Below are 18875 nucleotides of genomic sequence, written 5' to 3'. Positions count from 1 at the left end.
AAACATTTATTTCCCTTGAAGACACAATCGCGAGTGAAATAATCGTTGAGGGTATTCAATTTTAAGGGTGGGTCACAAATACCGTGGAGAATTATTGGATTGCTCTATAGTGTACCTTACGAGTATGTATGCAAAAATAGAGGGTCAGTTAATTGGCAAATAATCTGAAGTTACAGTCAGCACATCTTGTGATGAAACAATGACGATTGAAAGCAATAAAAAGGGTTTTAGAGTGTGTTATCTCCTGTTGGCATGGCAATATCATAGCTGATAGTGATGAGGTTACTCAGCAGTTTGCAACAGACCGGCCGCCGTCAACATCTTGGGCGTCGAAAGAGAACGATGAAGGAGTTGTAATAAGAAGTGTCGCCGACGACGCAGAGCCAGATATCCGGCGAAGGGCGGAAGGGAAGATGGCGGCGCGTTGAACGTGTTTATCGCCCATTTGATCACCAATCAACTAGAGACGACATTTTCATCATGCGAATGATGGGTGTTTAATGCCCGGATGAATGTTGCGATGATACAGCGTCAGAATACGAGATGGACTCACGCCCTCTTATCTGATGGAGCCTCGATCTCCTTCAGTGAGCTATGCGTAAACTTTTCTGATGGCAGTCATGTTTTTTCGCTCTTTCCTTTTTAACATATGGCATTGCCTCTACTATTCCGTGGGTGGTGTGACGCGTATATGTATTGTTTTCCAGGTGTCTGGTAGCAAATACATGACAGGAATTGTGTACAGAAAGTATGGGAGAAAGGAATTGTGTTTTGGGTGATGCCACATTTGCGGTACTAAAATCATCGAGCTTACTGGCTCAAATTCCAGATCGCCACCATATTAAAACTAGTGAATAAATTTCAAAATATTAGGCTACTTCGTCTACACAGAAATGGATATCTTATTCTTATTTCATAAGTTAAGAGATTAATATAACAATAAGAATATACGTTTGTGACTTGACGGCAACCTACCATATGAAGGGAATATCCTTAGGCAACGTTAACAAAAGACCAATGGTACACCATGCTGGTGTAAAATCAGTTGCGTGAAGTGCTTGACAACCAAGCTTCAGACTGTCTGTAAGTTTACAGCTTTGCAACCCACTCAGTGGTTATGAGAGGAGAGTACTGTATCAAACCACACAGGTAAAATACATTACCGAGTTGCTTTCTATGAGCAGATCATACTTATAAGTGCATTTATACTTTCATGTAATAATGTTTTGTGTATCGTCGACAAATTTGACAAAACAAAGATAAAAGCGAGGCTTAGACAGGGAAATCCCAAGTTTGTCATTTCATATCGTCAGGCTCCGAGTTGTCAATTTCATCTCTTAGTACGTTGAATACAAGACTCTTATCGTGATCATAATTAAGACTACTTTAAGGCAAAAAACTTGCTTGTTTCTGGTCCTTGATATTTGGCAATAGCGATGTGATTTACTTTTTTTTCTTTCCCCCCTAACCACTTCACTATGGAATTGCCGCAACATTTGTTGTTTTTGTCAGTGTACGAAGAATATGTTCATGATCGCCCCTTTCAGTACTCAAAGGAATGCGAAGGGAAGGCTGACTCAACAACTAAAATCAATTACTTTTGGAACACTGTGATTTGCATTTTGTTAAACACAACAGAGGAGGAAAAATAGGCCGGTCTGAAGGTGACGCGATCGATGGCCTGACAAAAATCTATTATGCGAGGTTTTGATACCAGCATTTGGTAAAATGATGTATACACTACAATCAAGTGAAATTCAATGTATTGTTTTGGACTGAATCGCGGCGGCCAGAGCGAAACGTTGTGGGGAAGTTCTCTGAGTCCCTTTCCTCATCTGCTGTCAGTGCTTACATAATCTTTTGTTGCTGACGTACACACTTGATTCATGCACCGTAATGTACATGGACACATTTCTCAACACGCAGATACATGCCGTTTCAGCAACTTGCGTCATCACCCGAACGTTTCGGGCTTTCTGACGTCATCGTACATCCTCTCATAATCAACCATGGATTCAAGGAATGTTGATAAACGGCACGATGAAGGCTCCACTCTCTATGGTAAAATATAACGTCATTGTACGCCGAGGTTTGCAGTCGACTTCAGGATCCTTCGGCTTATATTCACAAATATTTATCGTGGTCAGAGTTGAAGATATGTCTTGTCAAGCTCTCTTTTGACGCGCTCCACGGTGTTGAGCAATACCACTTGTTTTTAAAGTTTTGAAAATAACAAAATGTATGATGATCATTTCCCTTACCTTTGTCTGATTAAACTCAGAGATAAACCAGGCGACTGCAAAAAATTGTCTAAGAAATGACAGCTTTGTAATACAAAATGATGGTTAGAAATGAAATGAAACAAAAATATAGCTTTCTTTGTAAATCTTGATAACACGCGGTCAATATGATAAATTGACCCTTCTGCGTCCAAAGACAAACTCTACCAAATGTAAGTATATTGTAAGTAGCCGTCACTACGTCAAACAATGGTAGCATTAATAACGGAGTTCTAAAAATGGCGTTGACAATGCAAATATACCCAATGTTTGATCAACTGATAGATCAGTGTGGACAAAGATATATAACACCAACACAGCTAATATCGTGAGAATGGCATGATTTCAAAGACGTATGGATACAACTGAATACGTCTTATGTCTTCTTTTACCGATCATGGTTGAAGCGAAATCGACAATTGCGTGTATGTGTTTATCATTTAGGCATATAAATACACAAAATATCTTTCTATAGATACATAGATAAAAAAACAGATCAACGGCCACTAACTCTTTCTAAAATTTGCAGGAAGAAAATTAATTACACTAAATGATCACAAACGAGCAATGCTCAAGTCACATTCTTTCCGCGATATTTCAATGTTGACACAGCAACAACGTTTAATTTGAAAATCGTGGGAAACACACTAACATTAAAAATCATCAACACGCACAAAACATCACGTAACATCAGAATACAACGAAAAGATCACTATTTCGTGGATTTGGTACAACCTGAGCTGGTTATCGGAGCCGTTTAATTAGTTGTCAATTGTAAATCATTGACAATAATGATTCTAATGCGTGCCATGAAATCTCATTACCAGTACACCGTGAAACCGTCTCCATTTTTATGACAAATGGAGAGAGGAATAATTATCATAGAAATAATGTCAGTACTCCCTCGATGAAACTGATAAGCACGGAAATTCGGAGAAAGACAGGAGAAATGTACACGCGTTTGTAATAAACACGTCGAAGAGCTTTGATGAGAAGATAACAGAAATTGATTTGTTTTCAGCTTATTACTTGTATGGTTTTACGAGGAATATGAAATGAACACTCGGTGTTAATTTATCGATAATGATCTCTAACGAGTTCTTTGGCGCCGTATTATGCAACGCTTGTGAATCATCCGAAGCAAAAAGTGTGAAAGTTCGTCCTCTCGATAATAGATTTTGTCCTCAGAGTAGTATGCTCTCGGTATCAGTGTGATTTTTGCCTTCTCCGACGCGTCGGAATGCTCCTGATTCGATGTCACTGCAGCTGTATGATGAGGATTTTTAGGGGGTCAGGACTGAATTCGTTTCAACAATTTAACGACTGCATGTCGATGTGTGTAAATTTAAATCATCCATTTACAACTTTAGAAAGGCGGGCCACAACCGTTCAACACGCATCAACAGTGAAAGTTAAACAAATGAAAGTAATACTGAGGTTGTCTTTATTCTTCACGCGATCGCATATTGTTCCACCATTTTAACCCTCTCTTGAGTTTTTTAAATTTAAGTCAATTCATTATTAGACAGTACAGATAAAACGACAATCGTGTCAGTTTATAACATATTCTATTTACGCTAAAAATACGACTGTCAGATGTAACAACCTTTTTTGAAACCTGTCGACGAATATATTTCCGGTATTGCTTAATTTTCTTATTTTACGTCTTGATAACTGGAGACAAACAGCACAGACACTAAAAAGCCACCGCTCTTTACATCTAAGATGTTAAAGTGACAGGTGAATTCATATAAACAGAGACAGAGAGCGAGCGAACGAGCGCGCGCCCGCAGAGAGAGAGAGAGAGAGAGAGAGAGAGAGAGAGAGAGAGAGAGAGAGAGAGAGAGAGAGAGAGAGAGAGAGGAGAGAGAGAGAGAGAGAGAGAGAGAGAGAGAGAGAGAGAGAGAGAGAGAGAGAGAGAGAGAAATGACATTCTCACACTTTTTCCTGTGCAAACAAATATAATAAATTATAACGAAAAAGTACAATAAATCTTCAAAAAATTCAAAATTTCACTATACGACTTAGACTTATATTATGTGAAATATTGATTGTATGGTTTATCAATAAAATGTTACAGGCAGAGGAGTGTTTTAAGTCTTATTTTCCTTGTCTCGCCGTGGCCTCTATACCTTCTATAGATGAGGTTCAAAGTTTACAAAGCGACACGGAGCGAGGCCCAGTGTAACTGTTACTCATCAAATCACGTACAACGACAATGCATGCGACAACCTCAGACAACCACCCCAGAGACGCAACACAACCCTCACCGCGAACGTCTTCGTATGTCTTGGGATGCAAGACAAGAAACATGTATTCAGCAAACAAGAGAATCCCAAGCAAGCGTTGAAACTGACTCTTGGCGGGATGTGCGGAAGCGAAACGCCGCCAGTATCACTTCAGCGATGCGTAGTCAACAGGTGTGCGATCATTAGAAGCCAGACTGAGTCTACGTGCATTGCTGAGTTATCGCTGTTGGTTGCCGTTGACACACTCCCGTCCTCCATACAGGCCAACCCTCCGTCCGTTCCAGTTACCGTGCTTTGACATCTGCATAAAGTCGGAACTTCAAAGCAGAGCGCACCAACAAACCAGAGAAAGAAATATTCACGAATTTCACAGGCTGTTACACCTCTTGAAAGACGAACTGTCCGACACTTGGGCCATTGGCTCATTAATCGCCAGGAATCCCTCGGCCGAAAATACCTCGTTGTTCTTTTCAAATGAAATGAACAGCACACCTCACTGCCTGTAACCACGACTGTTTGTTAGAAAACGTTTAGCCAAGTATTCGCCCCCTTTGCACGGGTTTATGCCTCCATAAACTCCACACATCCCTGGCCACTGTGTAAACAATCAAAAGTGACCACTGTCCCATTCCCTTGACCTGGAGTAATTTTTCTTTTCTTTTTGTTGCATTCTGCCTCGATTTTAGTTTATTCTCCTCTTGTTTGTTCGACATCAAAATGTATAGCTATTCAAATGAGTTGCAGGTTCTTGAACTGGACACATTCCTTAGCTACACGGTGTACATGTCATTGTTTATGGACATTTTCAATATGAGCTACCCAGTCGTGCAGAAGGTACCGTCTGAACCTTGCTGAGACCGCCAAAGCAGTATCCGTTGACGAATTGAATGGCGTTTCGACGTGACACCGGGCTCTACAGATACCTAACTTGTCAGAAGTTTTTTGAAACGTAGTTTTCATTGTTTTTCCATCTTCCCGTTCCTTTTTTTTCATCACCTGTAACTACCCCTCGACTTCGAGTGCTGTTGTGAGTTCAGGTAAAGCGCCCCCAAACGAACGCGACTAAGCCTTGAAGAGCTGAGATAATTAATGGCGTACCTACCATGTGTTCCTCATTTTAAATCACCCGTTCCGCCGCCAGGAGCGTCCAAATATCGGCCCTTTACAGATAGACATACTTTGTCACGACTTTACTGAAGCTTCATCGAGTCATGAAAAGATTTGTTAACGACCCGGTCAAACTCATTCGTTCCTAATTAATTATAGCGTGACAAACGGCCTTTTAAACGAAGTGATATACCTCAAGACTCCCAGGGTCTCAAATAGACAACAGGAAGAAACAAAAAGAACGAGAACCATTTAAACGAAAATCAGTTGAATGCATACAGGGCTATCAATTTTACTGCCGAGTTGGCGATTGAGTTTTTTGTACGAATTCAGCAACAACTTTTTGTTGATCTGTAACGCAATGATGTTGCATTGAATTGCATTCGTCTTAATTGCACGCTGTACACAATGTCTTTAAATAAAGGCTGTGCACAACAGGTCTTAAGCGAACTGAGTTTAATTTATGATTGCTTTAAATGTCACAAAATGACACTATTATCATCGTACCAATTCCTTGACTGTTTGTGAGTGCTTAATGATATCTCAGACATTGTGCTTGTCTCGTCTGCAAGTCGAATTCAAACAGGCTTTGCGTATCTACCATTAACCTGGTATGTATGTATGTATGTATATATGTATGTATGTATGTATGTATGTATGTATGTATGTATGTATGTATGTATGTATGTATGTATGTATGTATGTATGTATGTATGTATGTATGTATGTATGTATGTATGTATGTATGTATGTATGTATGTATGTGTGTGTATGTATGTATGTATGTACCTATGTATGTACCTATGTATGTATCTATGTACATACGGTAAGATAAAATACATGCTAACACGTATATCTTAGTGGTTTTAACTTATTTACCCTAGATGAGTAAACATTGTAGACTATTCGTAATAACTGAATATCAAAATTCACATTAATTTATTCATTTCGTGGTCATTCTCGCTGAAATCACAATGGACCGAGAAGGGATAAACCAGCTTAATTCTTATCAATTACTGAATGGTCTTTCTGAAAATCTGAATTTCAAAATTATTTTTTCCATCATGAACGCAGTCCTTGAATTGATTTGATCGTTACCAATCATTTCTTAACCCAAAGGTTACTTTATCATACTTACGTTAATTTTTACACTCCGTTACTATTTTATTAAGAGTGATGTATTTTGATCGGCTTTGCTGGTAAAATAAGAGTAAAACAGCATATACTACATGCGCTTGTAATATTTTCTGACTGATGAAGAAAGAGCGAATACATTAAAACTTGACTTTAAACCATCCGTTTAAGATGATTGCAAACATTTGGTTGAAATAACTTTTAAAATTATCATGAAACAGTTCTATCGTCGGTGCGAAATGCATCGCAATTCTTTTGTGATAACGATCTATTAATCAGTTTCAATACGACAACGTGTCGGAATCGATCAAAAAAGTATACAGTGAATCCTCCGTCTGTGATAAAGGCGATATTGTTAGCCTGGATTCCCCTGGGTGTTTAGCTGTAGACAAAACGCGAGGCCGATGCTTCGTATCGCCCCCAATTTGTGAATTTGGATGACATATACAACCGTTCACATTTTGCGTTTCACATCGAATTATATTTTACTTCGATGGATATCTTTTGCTGCCTGTGATCAATCAGGTGTCGCTCACTGATGAAAAGCGGTCAAGATTAGATGTGTCTATACACTGAGAAATCCGCATGTAACTCTGAAACGAAATTATGACAACCTAAACTTCGATCGGGTGTGAAGAAATCTAGACGAGCTCTAGCATCATCTCCCTTGAATTGAAAGCTACAACATACCCGAGTCGCAATGAAGATGCCTCGCTGAGGGGATAAAGACCGACTATCACAGACATGGCATTTATTTGATATAATTGAAGTGCAAACAGTAACCTCTGACTGAGAGGCCATTTGTTATCTGTGTTTCCAACGACCTTGGCCATAGATGCCTTGTCAAAACAGAGTCTAATGTCACATGATAAACCCCTGTAGCGATGAGTCAGGGTTGTAAGCCATGAGTACACAAAAGGCAACGATGTATGTTTTTACACTTAAAGCCATGAAACGTATACGCACTCACTTCACGGGGAATTACGTCCCTTGCAATGCAAGGCCGGGGTAGTTCTCGGCTGAAACTGAGATTTTTTTTCACTTTTATGGGTATCAAGCTCTGACCCAGCAAAACCAGCCTAGGAAGGTCAATGTCAAATATCAAACAATTTTATTTCTTTGACCTGATTGCCTGAAAAAACGATGAAACCATTGCTCCAATATATTACTCACAAATCGATCCCAGGGAGAAATGTAGAAATCAAACAGACGTGTCCCTTTCATTTTAGGGGCAAGAAGATTCATCCGTACATGTTTTGTGCACACCTTCATCGACCAGTTAACCCCAATTTGCAAACTGTTTGTCTATTGGAAACGATCGAGCTTGTCAGCCATCATTAAACATTAACAAAGGAAAATTTACAGCCTTCATTTTTCGTTCAACTTGTTACTCACGATCCTTGGATTCGATCTTTTATCCATGGCACAGGTCTCATTTCCACCTATGGCCACCTTTTGTGGCCTTACAGATATTTTATTTATATATATCTCTTTTTGGATGAGAACTGATTATCTCCGCAAGGAGAGATATTACCCAGGAAGGGGTAGGTGTTGTGAGTCGAGAGCAGACAATATGCACTTGGCAGCTTTGCGACTTAATAAAGTGTCTGCCTTCGGGGGATGGGTCCTGCAAGTGATTTCTAGAAAAGAACCAAAAGGGCCGCCTCCGTCAGTCGCTTTTAGAGATTATAAATATCTATGAAAAGAGCTTAGCGGGAGAGAAACTGATATCGAAGTTGAGTAGCAATGATTGATAACATGTAAACTGAAATTTGAAGTTAATTTCTACAAATTTTCTTGCAGAAAATAAGAATTGACCGAAAGAGGCCAGTAAAAGTTTGATATGTTGTTGAGGCGTGAAAATGACAACTTTTGTCTGCTTCGTACTGATAGGCTAGTTTTGTCCTCCTATACTGTTTTATATCAAATTGTAGTTTTGTTACTGCCACACTAGGGCTTGTCCATACCAAGCGTAGCGGTGACTTGAGGAAACGTCGAGAAGATGGGGGTCTATTGTGCTGGGCACTCATAGGGTAAAAGAAGGCTACAGGGAGAGAGAGAGAGAGAGAGAGAGAGAGAGAGAGAGAGAGAGAGAGAGAGAGAGAGAGAGAGAGAGAGAGAGAGAGAGAGAGAGAGAGAGAGAGAGAGAGAGAGAGAGAGAGAGAGAGAGAGAGGGGGGGAGGGGGGAGAAATAAGACAGAAAGACAGACACATTGTCAGTCAGAGACAGAAAGACAGAAACAGATAGACAGACAGGGAGACAGAGACAGAGAGACGGAGAAAGAGGGCCAAAGTGTCAGAGATAGAAAGAGACGGAGACAGAGAAAAGAAAACGGAGACATTGGAGCAAGGCGAGAGAGAGTAGAAAGAGAGACGAAGGACTAGGAATACGGTAATCAGTGACAAAGAAGAGGACAGTGAAGATAGATAATGTCAGCGACTTTATTTTTGTTACTTGTGAGCGTCAATATTATCCATCTTAATTTCCCTACAATACCAATATAATGTATAATACTACCAATGATTAATATTTCTTCACAGTTCGACCAGTTCATTCCATTGCGTCGAATCACTTAAAGTTGTTCCAGCTCTTCTTCCATGTTTTTCTCTCGGATGCACATGCAACATGACGTCATCCAGTAACAGGGTGAACCCTGACCCTCGCTTGACGCCGATGGGAACTGCATCTTGGTAATGTCAAGTCCGAAAGGCTCTCCGACAAGCAGACAGCAAACAGAGCAGTGAAGGGGTATGGCAGAAGGCCCTTTCTCGTGTCAATATTGTTTACAGCTATCAAAGTGAAGAGCCGGAAAAATCAACTATTAACAAACAAAAACCCTCGAAATATCACAATATGAAACAAATTCATAAATATCGATGGAAATTCATGTTTTACTCCAATGATCTGCCGAAGTTAATCCGGCACAGGATAGTCACAGTATGTTTCACAATGGCATTCGTGAAACTTCAATAGCACTACCTAATGCTCATCAACTTGGGCATTAAAAGTTTGATTTATTTTCATCGTGAAACGTGAATAATAACTACCCGAGATATGTCTGTTTCCGAAATGGTAACTCCTGATCGCGAATGTATAAGAAAGTGAAAGGGACACCACGCTTCGCGCGGTTGAATTACTGAATTTATTCTCACTTGGTGAAGCACCCGCACGGGGCTGGGGAACATCTTTCCTTCTGAAATATTATTTCGTATAAAAATGGCGAAAAATAATAGACAAAACAATATCATGTACACATGATATACCTAAAACGAACGCAGCGCGATACGCAGAGCGGAAATGTACCATGCAGGACTCGATGTGTAACGTTTTGAAGAGGATCGCATCTGCTACCTGGACAACCAATTGCCCCTGATGCGAGTATATCAACTTCCGATTAGCGCCACCATTTATCTTCATTATCAGTTAATATCGGATGTAACTTTCCTAAAATCCCCCCAGAAAATCTGGAAAATCGGCTTCGATGGTGTGTACGTCAGTGGAATGAATTGTGATTGAAGACGGTTGTTAATTTCATTTGCGCGTAATGATCTCCTCTGAAAACAACTTAATTTGAAACTTAATGGAAAAGAAGATGCAATACACCATAATGTATACCCCGGTGCGTCCTGAATACCAAAAGCGCTTTCCCTCGCTGCAATATGTACTTAAACAGGGAAATTTTCCGGTATTAAAAACACTAATATTTGTGCGAACTGAGATGTTTAATGAAACTTCAACGAGTGATATGTCGCTTTCGACCTAAAGGTATATAGCATTAGGGGCCACCGTTTGTGAAACGCTCGCCTCGGGGCTTTTCAACGGTGGAATACAGAACAAAACCTGACGGCTCGCTGCCTAGGAACGGGCCGGGGAGAGCTGAAAATTGCCCATTAAAAAGCCAAGGCAAGTGGAGGGTCTCGTCATTCTCTGGTCAGACTACCCACCCAATGGGCAATAGCTTAGCATAGGCTGAATACAGAAGGGGTGGGGTGGTGTTGAATTGAAGAACCCCCTTCTTAACGGTTTGAATCACATTGTCTGCGAACTAATTAACGATTCGCGAGAACTAATTGACCTCCATGGGAGAGAGCAACGAAGACTCTCCCTAGAGGATACCGTGTTTTCGGGGGCTTAAAAAGTATCGGGGGCATTAAACAGCTACTCCTGTCTGCGACCATCCCGAAGATTTCAAAAGGACTCCAAAGTTTGCCCCGGGCGAGAGTCACCGATCTGCCGCGAATTGAAAGGCCGGCGGTCGGTATAATTACGAGGGGGTGGTACAAAACAGTGATGGATGGGAGAAGCGAGAATTACTCAGCTATTACTTTTCTATACAAAAGGGGGTATTTAGCTGTATTAAAATCCGGCAAATCTGTTAAACGATGCCATTTCTATTTAACTCGACTCCTTAAAAGAGTTCACCCGCGGCAGGGCCGCAATATATCTCAAGACAGCGGGGATAGAGGGCCGACTCCGTACGACTTTGACTCTCCATTGGATGGTTGTCCCACGGCGAGGAAGCGCTGGACTTTAGAGTCAGGGTATCGATTTAATGGTGTTTAAGAAAGTCTATACAGACAGAACAAATAATCCGAAAATGAGAGGCTATTATCTCTTGCTAGAAAAGCATGTTTTTGTTTCAATTGTTCGTCGGCCATTCTTCGGCTCCGCTTGCCATTTATATCTCATTGAGTCTGCTGTAAAGGCAATGCCTTGGAAAATTTAAGTGGCTCTCTTCGGCGAGTGGCTTTAGTTTGTTTGTCCCGGCACCGATACAATCCAACCTAGCTTTTTTAGCTCTTGTTTTCCCAGAGGCGGCGCTTAGCTTTTTAGCCAGTCCGGGGCATACATTGCGCGTAGGGTAAAAAGTCATTTCTAGTCCACCTTGCCACTATATGAGAACTACTAAAAATGCAAACTTAACTCTGTCACTTTCTTTTTCTGTCTCAGAAATCTAAATAAATTTTCTCTCAAAGCGCACGAGGCCCGGGTTTTGTTCGCGTCCACCCTTCCCTTTATGAAACGAAAGAATCGAACCTGCGGCCCACCTCCGCACAAGCGGCCGTATGAAACGCGAGAAGAAAAACTTACGTCAAAAACTTGCGAGTTTGCGCCTGCCACATCTGTCGCTTTTTTAAAGAGAAGAAATATCTTTCAAACTATCAGACGGATGCTCGGTTCGTTTTTCAAGTCGAGCCAGACAATTGGACCTCGTCGGGCGTCTTTCAGACAAGTTACTTCGGTGCGGGGATTCCTGGGTAATGTCCATATTTTATTGGATCTGAAAGGAGCGGCGATGCGCCTGTCAAGCACCGACATGCGATTGAATGAGAGAGCTCGCCCGTTCCTGGCTGGCATATTAAAGCGATCGCGTAATGATCGCCTCTTTTGGTGTTACTAGGGTAGAAGTCGCCGCGATTAGGGTGAAATTGGATATAATTGAGTATAATTGTGGCTATATACTTTTTGGAGACAGCATTCTTATCGCAACAGTAGTCTCATATTTTTCCAATCAAATTATCGGATACTTGAGGGTAACTACGGACAAATGATGCAAGGAAATCGGTTGACTTCAGCCGAATGGAACGCCGGGAAGGAAAACCGCTGGCAGGGAGGCCGAGTCTACCGGAAGTATTATAGAAACGGACATTATCGAATTTTGGAGAAACCAGTGTAGGTATCTCCAACACCCGGAGGCGTTGGTCACTTCTTAAAACATAGTGCAATGCGATGATTTCATTGTCACCAATGGAATGAGCAGCTCTGTGTAAACAAGGAGCTCTTCTGAACAAATCAAGGCCGCTGAGCGATTGTTCTAACGACGCAGGAACACTCATTTGTAATATCATTTTTAGGTGAAAATTTTTTGTCGAATAGTAATTTGTCGTTTCGGAGTGTCGAAAGAGTAGTTACTCTGGTATAGTGTGAACAACTATTCTAGCGTAAAATACGCCCGTACTTTGAACGCTTTCTTTTACCCGTACTCGGGATTGTTTCAGATCTCATAAACACCTATGGAATAAAAAAGGGCTACCCGTCGACTCTGTTCTTAAGAAGGAACAACAACAAAAACCTCCGCTACCGCGTTACGCAGATTTAACATCCTCGCTACTTTCTTAACAGACACGGTCAAGCGGAACTTATTACACATTTCATCGAGTAATATACATCTTTTATTTTTTTTCACCTCATACATTCTTTTAAAAAAACACAGAGACCCCCAAAAAAGATAACCGTAGGGTACGGCTGAGAGTGCGGACGTTTCTCTTTACAAAGGAGACGAGGCTTTATAGAAGCGATTCAAAGGGCTCCGTAACTGTTCCATATGCTAAGAACCTCTGCCTGCCTTTGATCCCGCCGTAAACACAGTGTTGATGGCGCCTAAACAGTAACCGAGGTACGCTGTTCAATAGCTAAAGGATGCCTAAGTTTGATAGATTATTTGTCTGGCCAATTAGCTCCGGCTTGGTCCGTGGGTAATTGATCACCAAAAGGGGAGTGTACTCACTGCAAATAAGTTCTTTATCTTCATGAATAAAATTTTACAAGCCCATTCACATTCAGCTTAAGCGCTGCTACGTCTTTTCACGGCGAGGGATGCTTGCGGGCAAATGATCGGGGGGACAATGGCTGTTTAGTCACCCGCCCATACTTTAACTTACACCGCATATAATTGCATTTAGATTGGCCAATCGACACCGTTGTTTATGACCTGCCTAATCTTGTGTAAACGAGCCGGCCACTCCAATCCCCAGCACACCATCTATTCATATTATATATTAGTCCTATTTATACAGCACTTAGGAATTATTAAGTCTGTCGATTCGCTGCGTCATACAGAACCAAACTTGTGATTGGGCGCAACGGCTGGGAGTTTAACTATACAATTATGTAAATGTAGGCGGGCTTGGACAGTGTAACCTTGTCTGGCAGAGTCACCTCCATATTTTATATTCTTCTTATTGATGGTCACTTTTCCCCTTAACAAGCCAAGGGGAACAACGGAGTAGACAAACAACGTTTGGATGTTTCCTGTGTTTTATGCCAAACTTGTTGAGCCACTATCGTCATGTCGCAGAGTTCTCTGACTTTCAGTAGCACTTCGGCTTTCTGTAAACTCGAATCACCATCGCAATTGACACCGGTGGCAGCCGCCTCTACTGCCGAGAACACGAACAGTAGTTCGGGCAGGGACAATCCGTGCTACGATCCCGTGGACAGCGCCCCGGTTACTCTGAACACAGCCGCTGTGGGAACAACATCGATATCGTCGCCGTCGTCATCCCCGCCATCATCACTATCATCATCATCATCATCATCATCATCGCCACCACCACCACCAGCATCGGCGGTTGCGGCAACTCCGACCGGTTTGAAACCGCCGGCTCTGCACATCAAAGCGCCGGAGAGCATTGCCTTTAGCGTGTCCTCTCTGATCTGTTCGCGGAGTTCAAACAACCAGAGGATGGAACAGCAAAAGGAAAGCCATCGCCCCTTGTCTTCCAGTTCAATACCGTCATCGTTTAGCGTTGAAGGCATCCTGAGTAAACCAAATCCCAGTTCGACCAAAGATAACAGAGCGAAGGACACAGAAATTCCCCTAACGTCATCGACCAACAAATCATCCCCGGCTTGGTCGACGGCGACCTTTCCCTGGTTGGACTCACCTAGGTTTTCACCGTCATCGAGCGGACGTAAGTACCGACTGTTTTGTTTACAAGTAATAATACGAAATACTCCATTATAGAATGGAATTGACTCCGTCCCGGAATTCGTTAGAACAACAAACAACATCTGTCGATAGTCGATTTAACACAAAACTTTTCTCTTCTATTTGTAAAGGTTTTTAACAAATTTGTGTAATATCAATATTTAAGGGGAAGTCTGGACAGAGGTTACATGTGTGCTGCTTAGTTTGCATGTGACACTGGCCTGACCCGGTGAATAGATTTCGTGGTGGGAAACTGTCGTTACTTAGGCTAGTCTGCTCTCTGTCCAAAAACACTCCAACGATTTGATATGTCATTTTTTGGTGGACCAGATGCCCATCCAATTAAAATTACACCGCGATAGGCTTTCATCTGTCTCCAGCTAAAGAGTGTGTTTAGCTTGAAAACATTTCGCCAGTAATGATACTGGTAGAAGCTGTTATCTCTCTTTAAAACATGTTATGTGGTCTGTCTCTGGCCTAGGTTCGTCGCCGCCCAAAGTCTGCACTCTCAGGAAACACAAGACGAATCGAAAACCGAGGACCCCTTTTACCACTTCACAGCTCCTAGCGCTCGAGCGAAAGTTCCGACAGAAGCAGTATTTGTCAATCGCCGAGAGGGCAGAGTTCTCGGCCTCGCTAAATCTCACGGAGACACAGGTGAAAATATGGTTCCAGAACAGACGCGCAAAAGCTAAAAGGTTGCAGGAGGCAGAACTCGAAAAACTTAAAATGGCGGCCAAGCCGCTCCTACCTCCGACGATAGGCCTTCCGCTACACGGCAGCGCGCCAGGATTCTACGCAGCGCCGTACATCAGATCGCAACTTCAGCTGCCAGGCCAGCCAATACACCTACCGACGTACGGGTTTTACCCGATCACGCCACATGCGGGCTATGTATATCCCTAGTGAACGAGAATTGGGAGGAAATGTCAATAATGGACGGACACAGGATACGCCAGACCCGTCTTGCCACTCAAAGTTAAGGCCAAGATATTCAACGTCCGTAAACTTGGGACCTGTTATGCTACGACAAATTAAGTATAATTATGGACCACGAAATATCTCTGTTTGACACATGGAAATAACCGAGGCACAGAAATTGTTTCTAGTGTTACACGGACCAGCTGATATTTAATATGGCTAGAGGACAATAAGGACTCGAATGTCGAATGAATGATAATAGTTTATGTATTTAAGGCACCACTATGTGAGAAAGTGAATTGCTGATTGACGAGAAAGAGAGAGAGAGGGGCCACGGTTGCTGCATGGCGGTAAGAATTTTCATTAGTGGGATATTTCCTCAGATTCTTGTATAAAATATGGGACGTTTTCACGGAACTTTTGAATTCAATGAACTCATCCAAAAACAAATCCCTCTTGTCACATGACAGAGGGACGATAATCTATCGCTGAAGTTTAGCACACTTGTACTGGAAATCTGTTTCACGTTTTAGGTTGCAGTAGTTGTGCATAGCAACTGTAGAAATTTTGGAAAGAAACGAGGACAATACTGTCGACAATGTTTGCAACACTCCAGAGACGAGCTGGAATTTCTCATCTTAAAATAAACAAATTTGGTGTTATTTGTGGTAGATTTTGTTGTCTAAAATATGTCCAAGGATTCCGAACAATCGTGATTTTCAGCTTCTTCTTGCCATGTCTTCTCCATGACAACTTATTTTACTTCCATGGAACTGACAGAAACTAGTTTGTATCCCAACCACATTGTGGCATTTGGCTATGGCGTGGCAATCAGCTCATTTACTCTATCTTAACTAGAACCACCTTTCTAGCAGACATTTCAGTTTCTTACTCTTATCCGAGGCTGTATTTTAATTCGAAAAAAATGTAAACAGTTTTTTCTTTGACTTTCTCCACTACTTTTCGATTAAAACACAGAGAATATATACTGATCGACGAAACAAATGACTAAGAATTCAAGTTCCGATTTCTTCCGGGGCAAGTTCACTCTCTTGACAAAACGATCCAGCAAATTTTTTGGTTTCTTCCCCTCAGTGACTCGTCAATTTGATGAACACGAACGAAGGGAAGGGAGGGGGAGGGCAAAGCCCTATCTTCAGGCTTTGCTGAAACCAAATGGTTTGTACTCCATAAGTAATTCATTTATTCGTCGGGACTGTGCTCTGTCGGACGATTGCATCCAGCAGACCATAGAGAGGACAAACCCAAACTGGGGTGGTTATCTTTTATCGACTTTTGCTTGAGACAGCAGGACGGATTGGTCGACCGATGAGGCAATGCACAGTTTGTTTTGGTCACGTCACACTGGTTCTCTGAGTGCAGAAACGCTCTTCAAAATTTTGAAACTCTTTCTTAAAAATTCTGTTGACCAATGTTGACCAAGCAAAACATACCGCAACTCTGCGGAGCCCTATATTGTACTATAGTCCAGAATAACTGGCCAGTTTAGAAACACTAGATATTTGTGTACACAACGTATGTGTATTGAATTAATATCTTCAACGGAATCTTTGAAATGTCTGATATCCTGACGACGACACCCGAACTCTAGTCTTATGATTTCTAACACAAATGCAACTGACCTGAAATTCAAAACATCCACCTGGTGCGTCTAACTATCCACTTCAGTTATAGGATGTGGTGACTGCGATCATGTACCTATGTTATGGGGCAAGGGACGCGTTACTGGAACAACTATGGGCAACAATGCTAAAAACCACGGTCAACTACTCTCATTTTATCCACTTGTAGACACTCTCTGATGGAAGAATCCTTCGACATACTGAAAATCTAAGTCGGCATGCGAACAGTTTGATCAAACTTTTGGTTTCACATTGAGGGGGCCAAAGAGACCTGCTCCCGGCGCATCAAGTGGTTCTTATGTTGTTTAATCTGCCATAATACCACTGCGAAACTGGTTCCTTTTCCTTGGCGGAAAATTAATTATTTTTGAATTTTTTGAAGAACGCTTTGAACTTTACGAGCCGGAGTCGAATAAACTAAACCATTCACGCTACCTGCTTTCCGTTACGTATGCATCATAACCACCGAAAAAAGATCAAGATAATAAAATTCATTAAAACGACATTTAAAAGGTACAAGTGTCGCTTAATTGCTTTCAAGTGTAACATACTGCGCTCGCGTAAGATAACCATGGTGAAAATTACTCGTCCAATTGTATTAATACAGTGCATCGTTGGTTGTTCGCCCCGTCAGCTTGTTACAGTTTCAGAGACTGGCAGCAGGTTAAAAAGAGTGGCTAGTCTTTGTAAAGAGTGCTATTGTCCGACCCTTAATTATTGAACAACAGTAGCTGATTAGTGAGAAACAGTTGGGTCGATTTCAACGACCGTCTAATTGGACTTATTTTCCCCATGAGCAGTAGTCGGTTGTGCGTACCCGATGTATATGTATAACACAAATAAAATATGCACATTGTCAACTGATTAGCCTACATTTGCCTGATTGGCGACCTTACAGCCGTGTTTGCAACAGGTTGTCGCCAACTTTGTCGGTTTCACCGAAATGAACAAACAATACGTTGCCCGCAGAAAGGAGAGACGATACAAAAAACGTGCATGAACATATCAAAAATCAACTTCAAATACAGGGCCTAAACCTATGCCATGCGAGACAATGTCAAGTGTCTCTGTCTTCAAATCGCCTTGAACACATTCTTTGTTAGAACAAAAGCCGAAACAATGCTCGAGTGATTAACGAATAACTTAACATTTTTTTCTAATTTGTACTAATTAGTGCCCTTTAAAATGCCTGGAATTTCGTAGCCGTTTATCCTCTGAAAACAAAAACTGATCATCTATTTATATTTAAAGATTAATGGTCTATCAGCCCGCATATATAATAATGCAAACATTATAACAGAAATAACACATATTTTGATAAGCTCCAGAGCTCTGAAAAAATATACATCACGACCAGTGTTTTTTCCTGTGAAATAATTATCTCTATTGCTTTTGACCTGTTATGAAACGATATAATTCAGCGGCACATCGAATTTTTCAAAACCAGGTTCACCTCGAATTCGACTCCTATAATAGCCTTTAAGGTTTGTCACTATTTTGTTATGATCTCAAATTGAATGGGAAAAAAGAATATTTTCCTGAGTTCAGAGATATGAAGTCAGGTAAATACCTCCTTGTGTGGAGGGACTGTGTTTACAAAAATCCTGGACCTCAGATAAGTGTACCGTTATGATCTCAGTTCCACAGAACCTTCAAACCAACGAATATTGCGTACATTGATGATATCTTGGCACACATCTTGGAAAAACCCGACTCCCTTGTAATATACAACCACGAACCCCTTCAAAAGGCGTTGTTTATTTGTTTATCTGTTTGTTTTGTGTTAGTTTATCGTTACATTCACACTGAGATTGCCCTAAAATACGTGTC

At 41.4% G+C, this 18875-nt stretch overlaps 1 protein-coding gene across 1 annotated transcript; it reads left to right on the top strand.

Moving 5' to 3' along the window:
• Positions 1-13551: 13551 nt before the first annotated feature.
• LOC139120400 (homeobox protein MSX-1-like) lies at positions 13552-16407 on the top strand. Its single transcript, XM_070684791.1, has 2 exons — positions 13552-14464; positions 14963-16407. Exons 1-2 carry the CDS (start codon positions 13840-13842, stop codon positions 15385-15387), a joined length of 1050 nt encoding a protein of 349 aa, XP_070540892.1. The 5' UTR covers positions 13552-13839; the 3' UTR covers positions 15388-16407.
• Positions 16408-18875: the final 2468 nt, after the last annotated feature.

Source organism: Ptychodera flava, chromosome 20, assembly GCF_041260155.1.
Source record: "Ptychodera flava strain L36383 chromosome 20, AS_Pfla_20210202, whole genome shotgun sequence".
NCBI lineage: Eukaryota > Metazoa > Hemichordata > Enteropneusta > Ptychoderidae > Ptychodera > Ptychodera flava.
The sequence above is the reverse complement of the archived record's forward strand: the minus strand, read 5'-3'. Positions and strand labels throughout refer to the sequence as shown.

Excerpts from the sequence above, each read along its gene's own strand:
- LOC139120400 (XM_070684791.1), top strand. The coding sequence starts at position 13,840 with ATGTCGCAGAGTTCTCTGACTTTCAGTAGCACTTCGGCTTTCTGTAAA. Across the intron at positions 14,465-14,962 it reads TTCACCGTCATCGAGCGGAC|GTTCGTCGCCGCCCAAAGTC; the intron begins GTAAGTACCGAC and ends TCTCTGGCCTAG.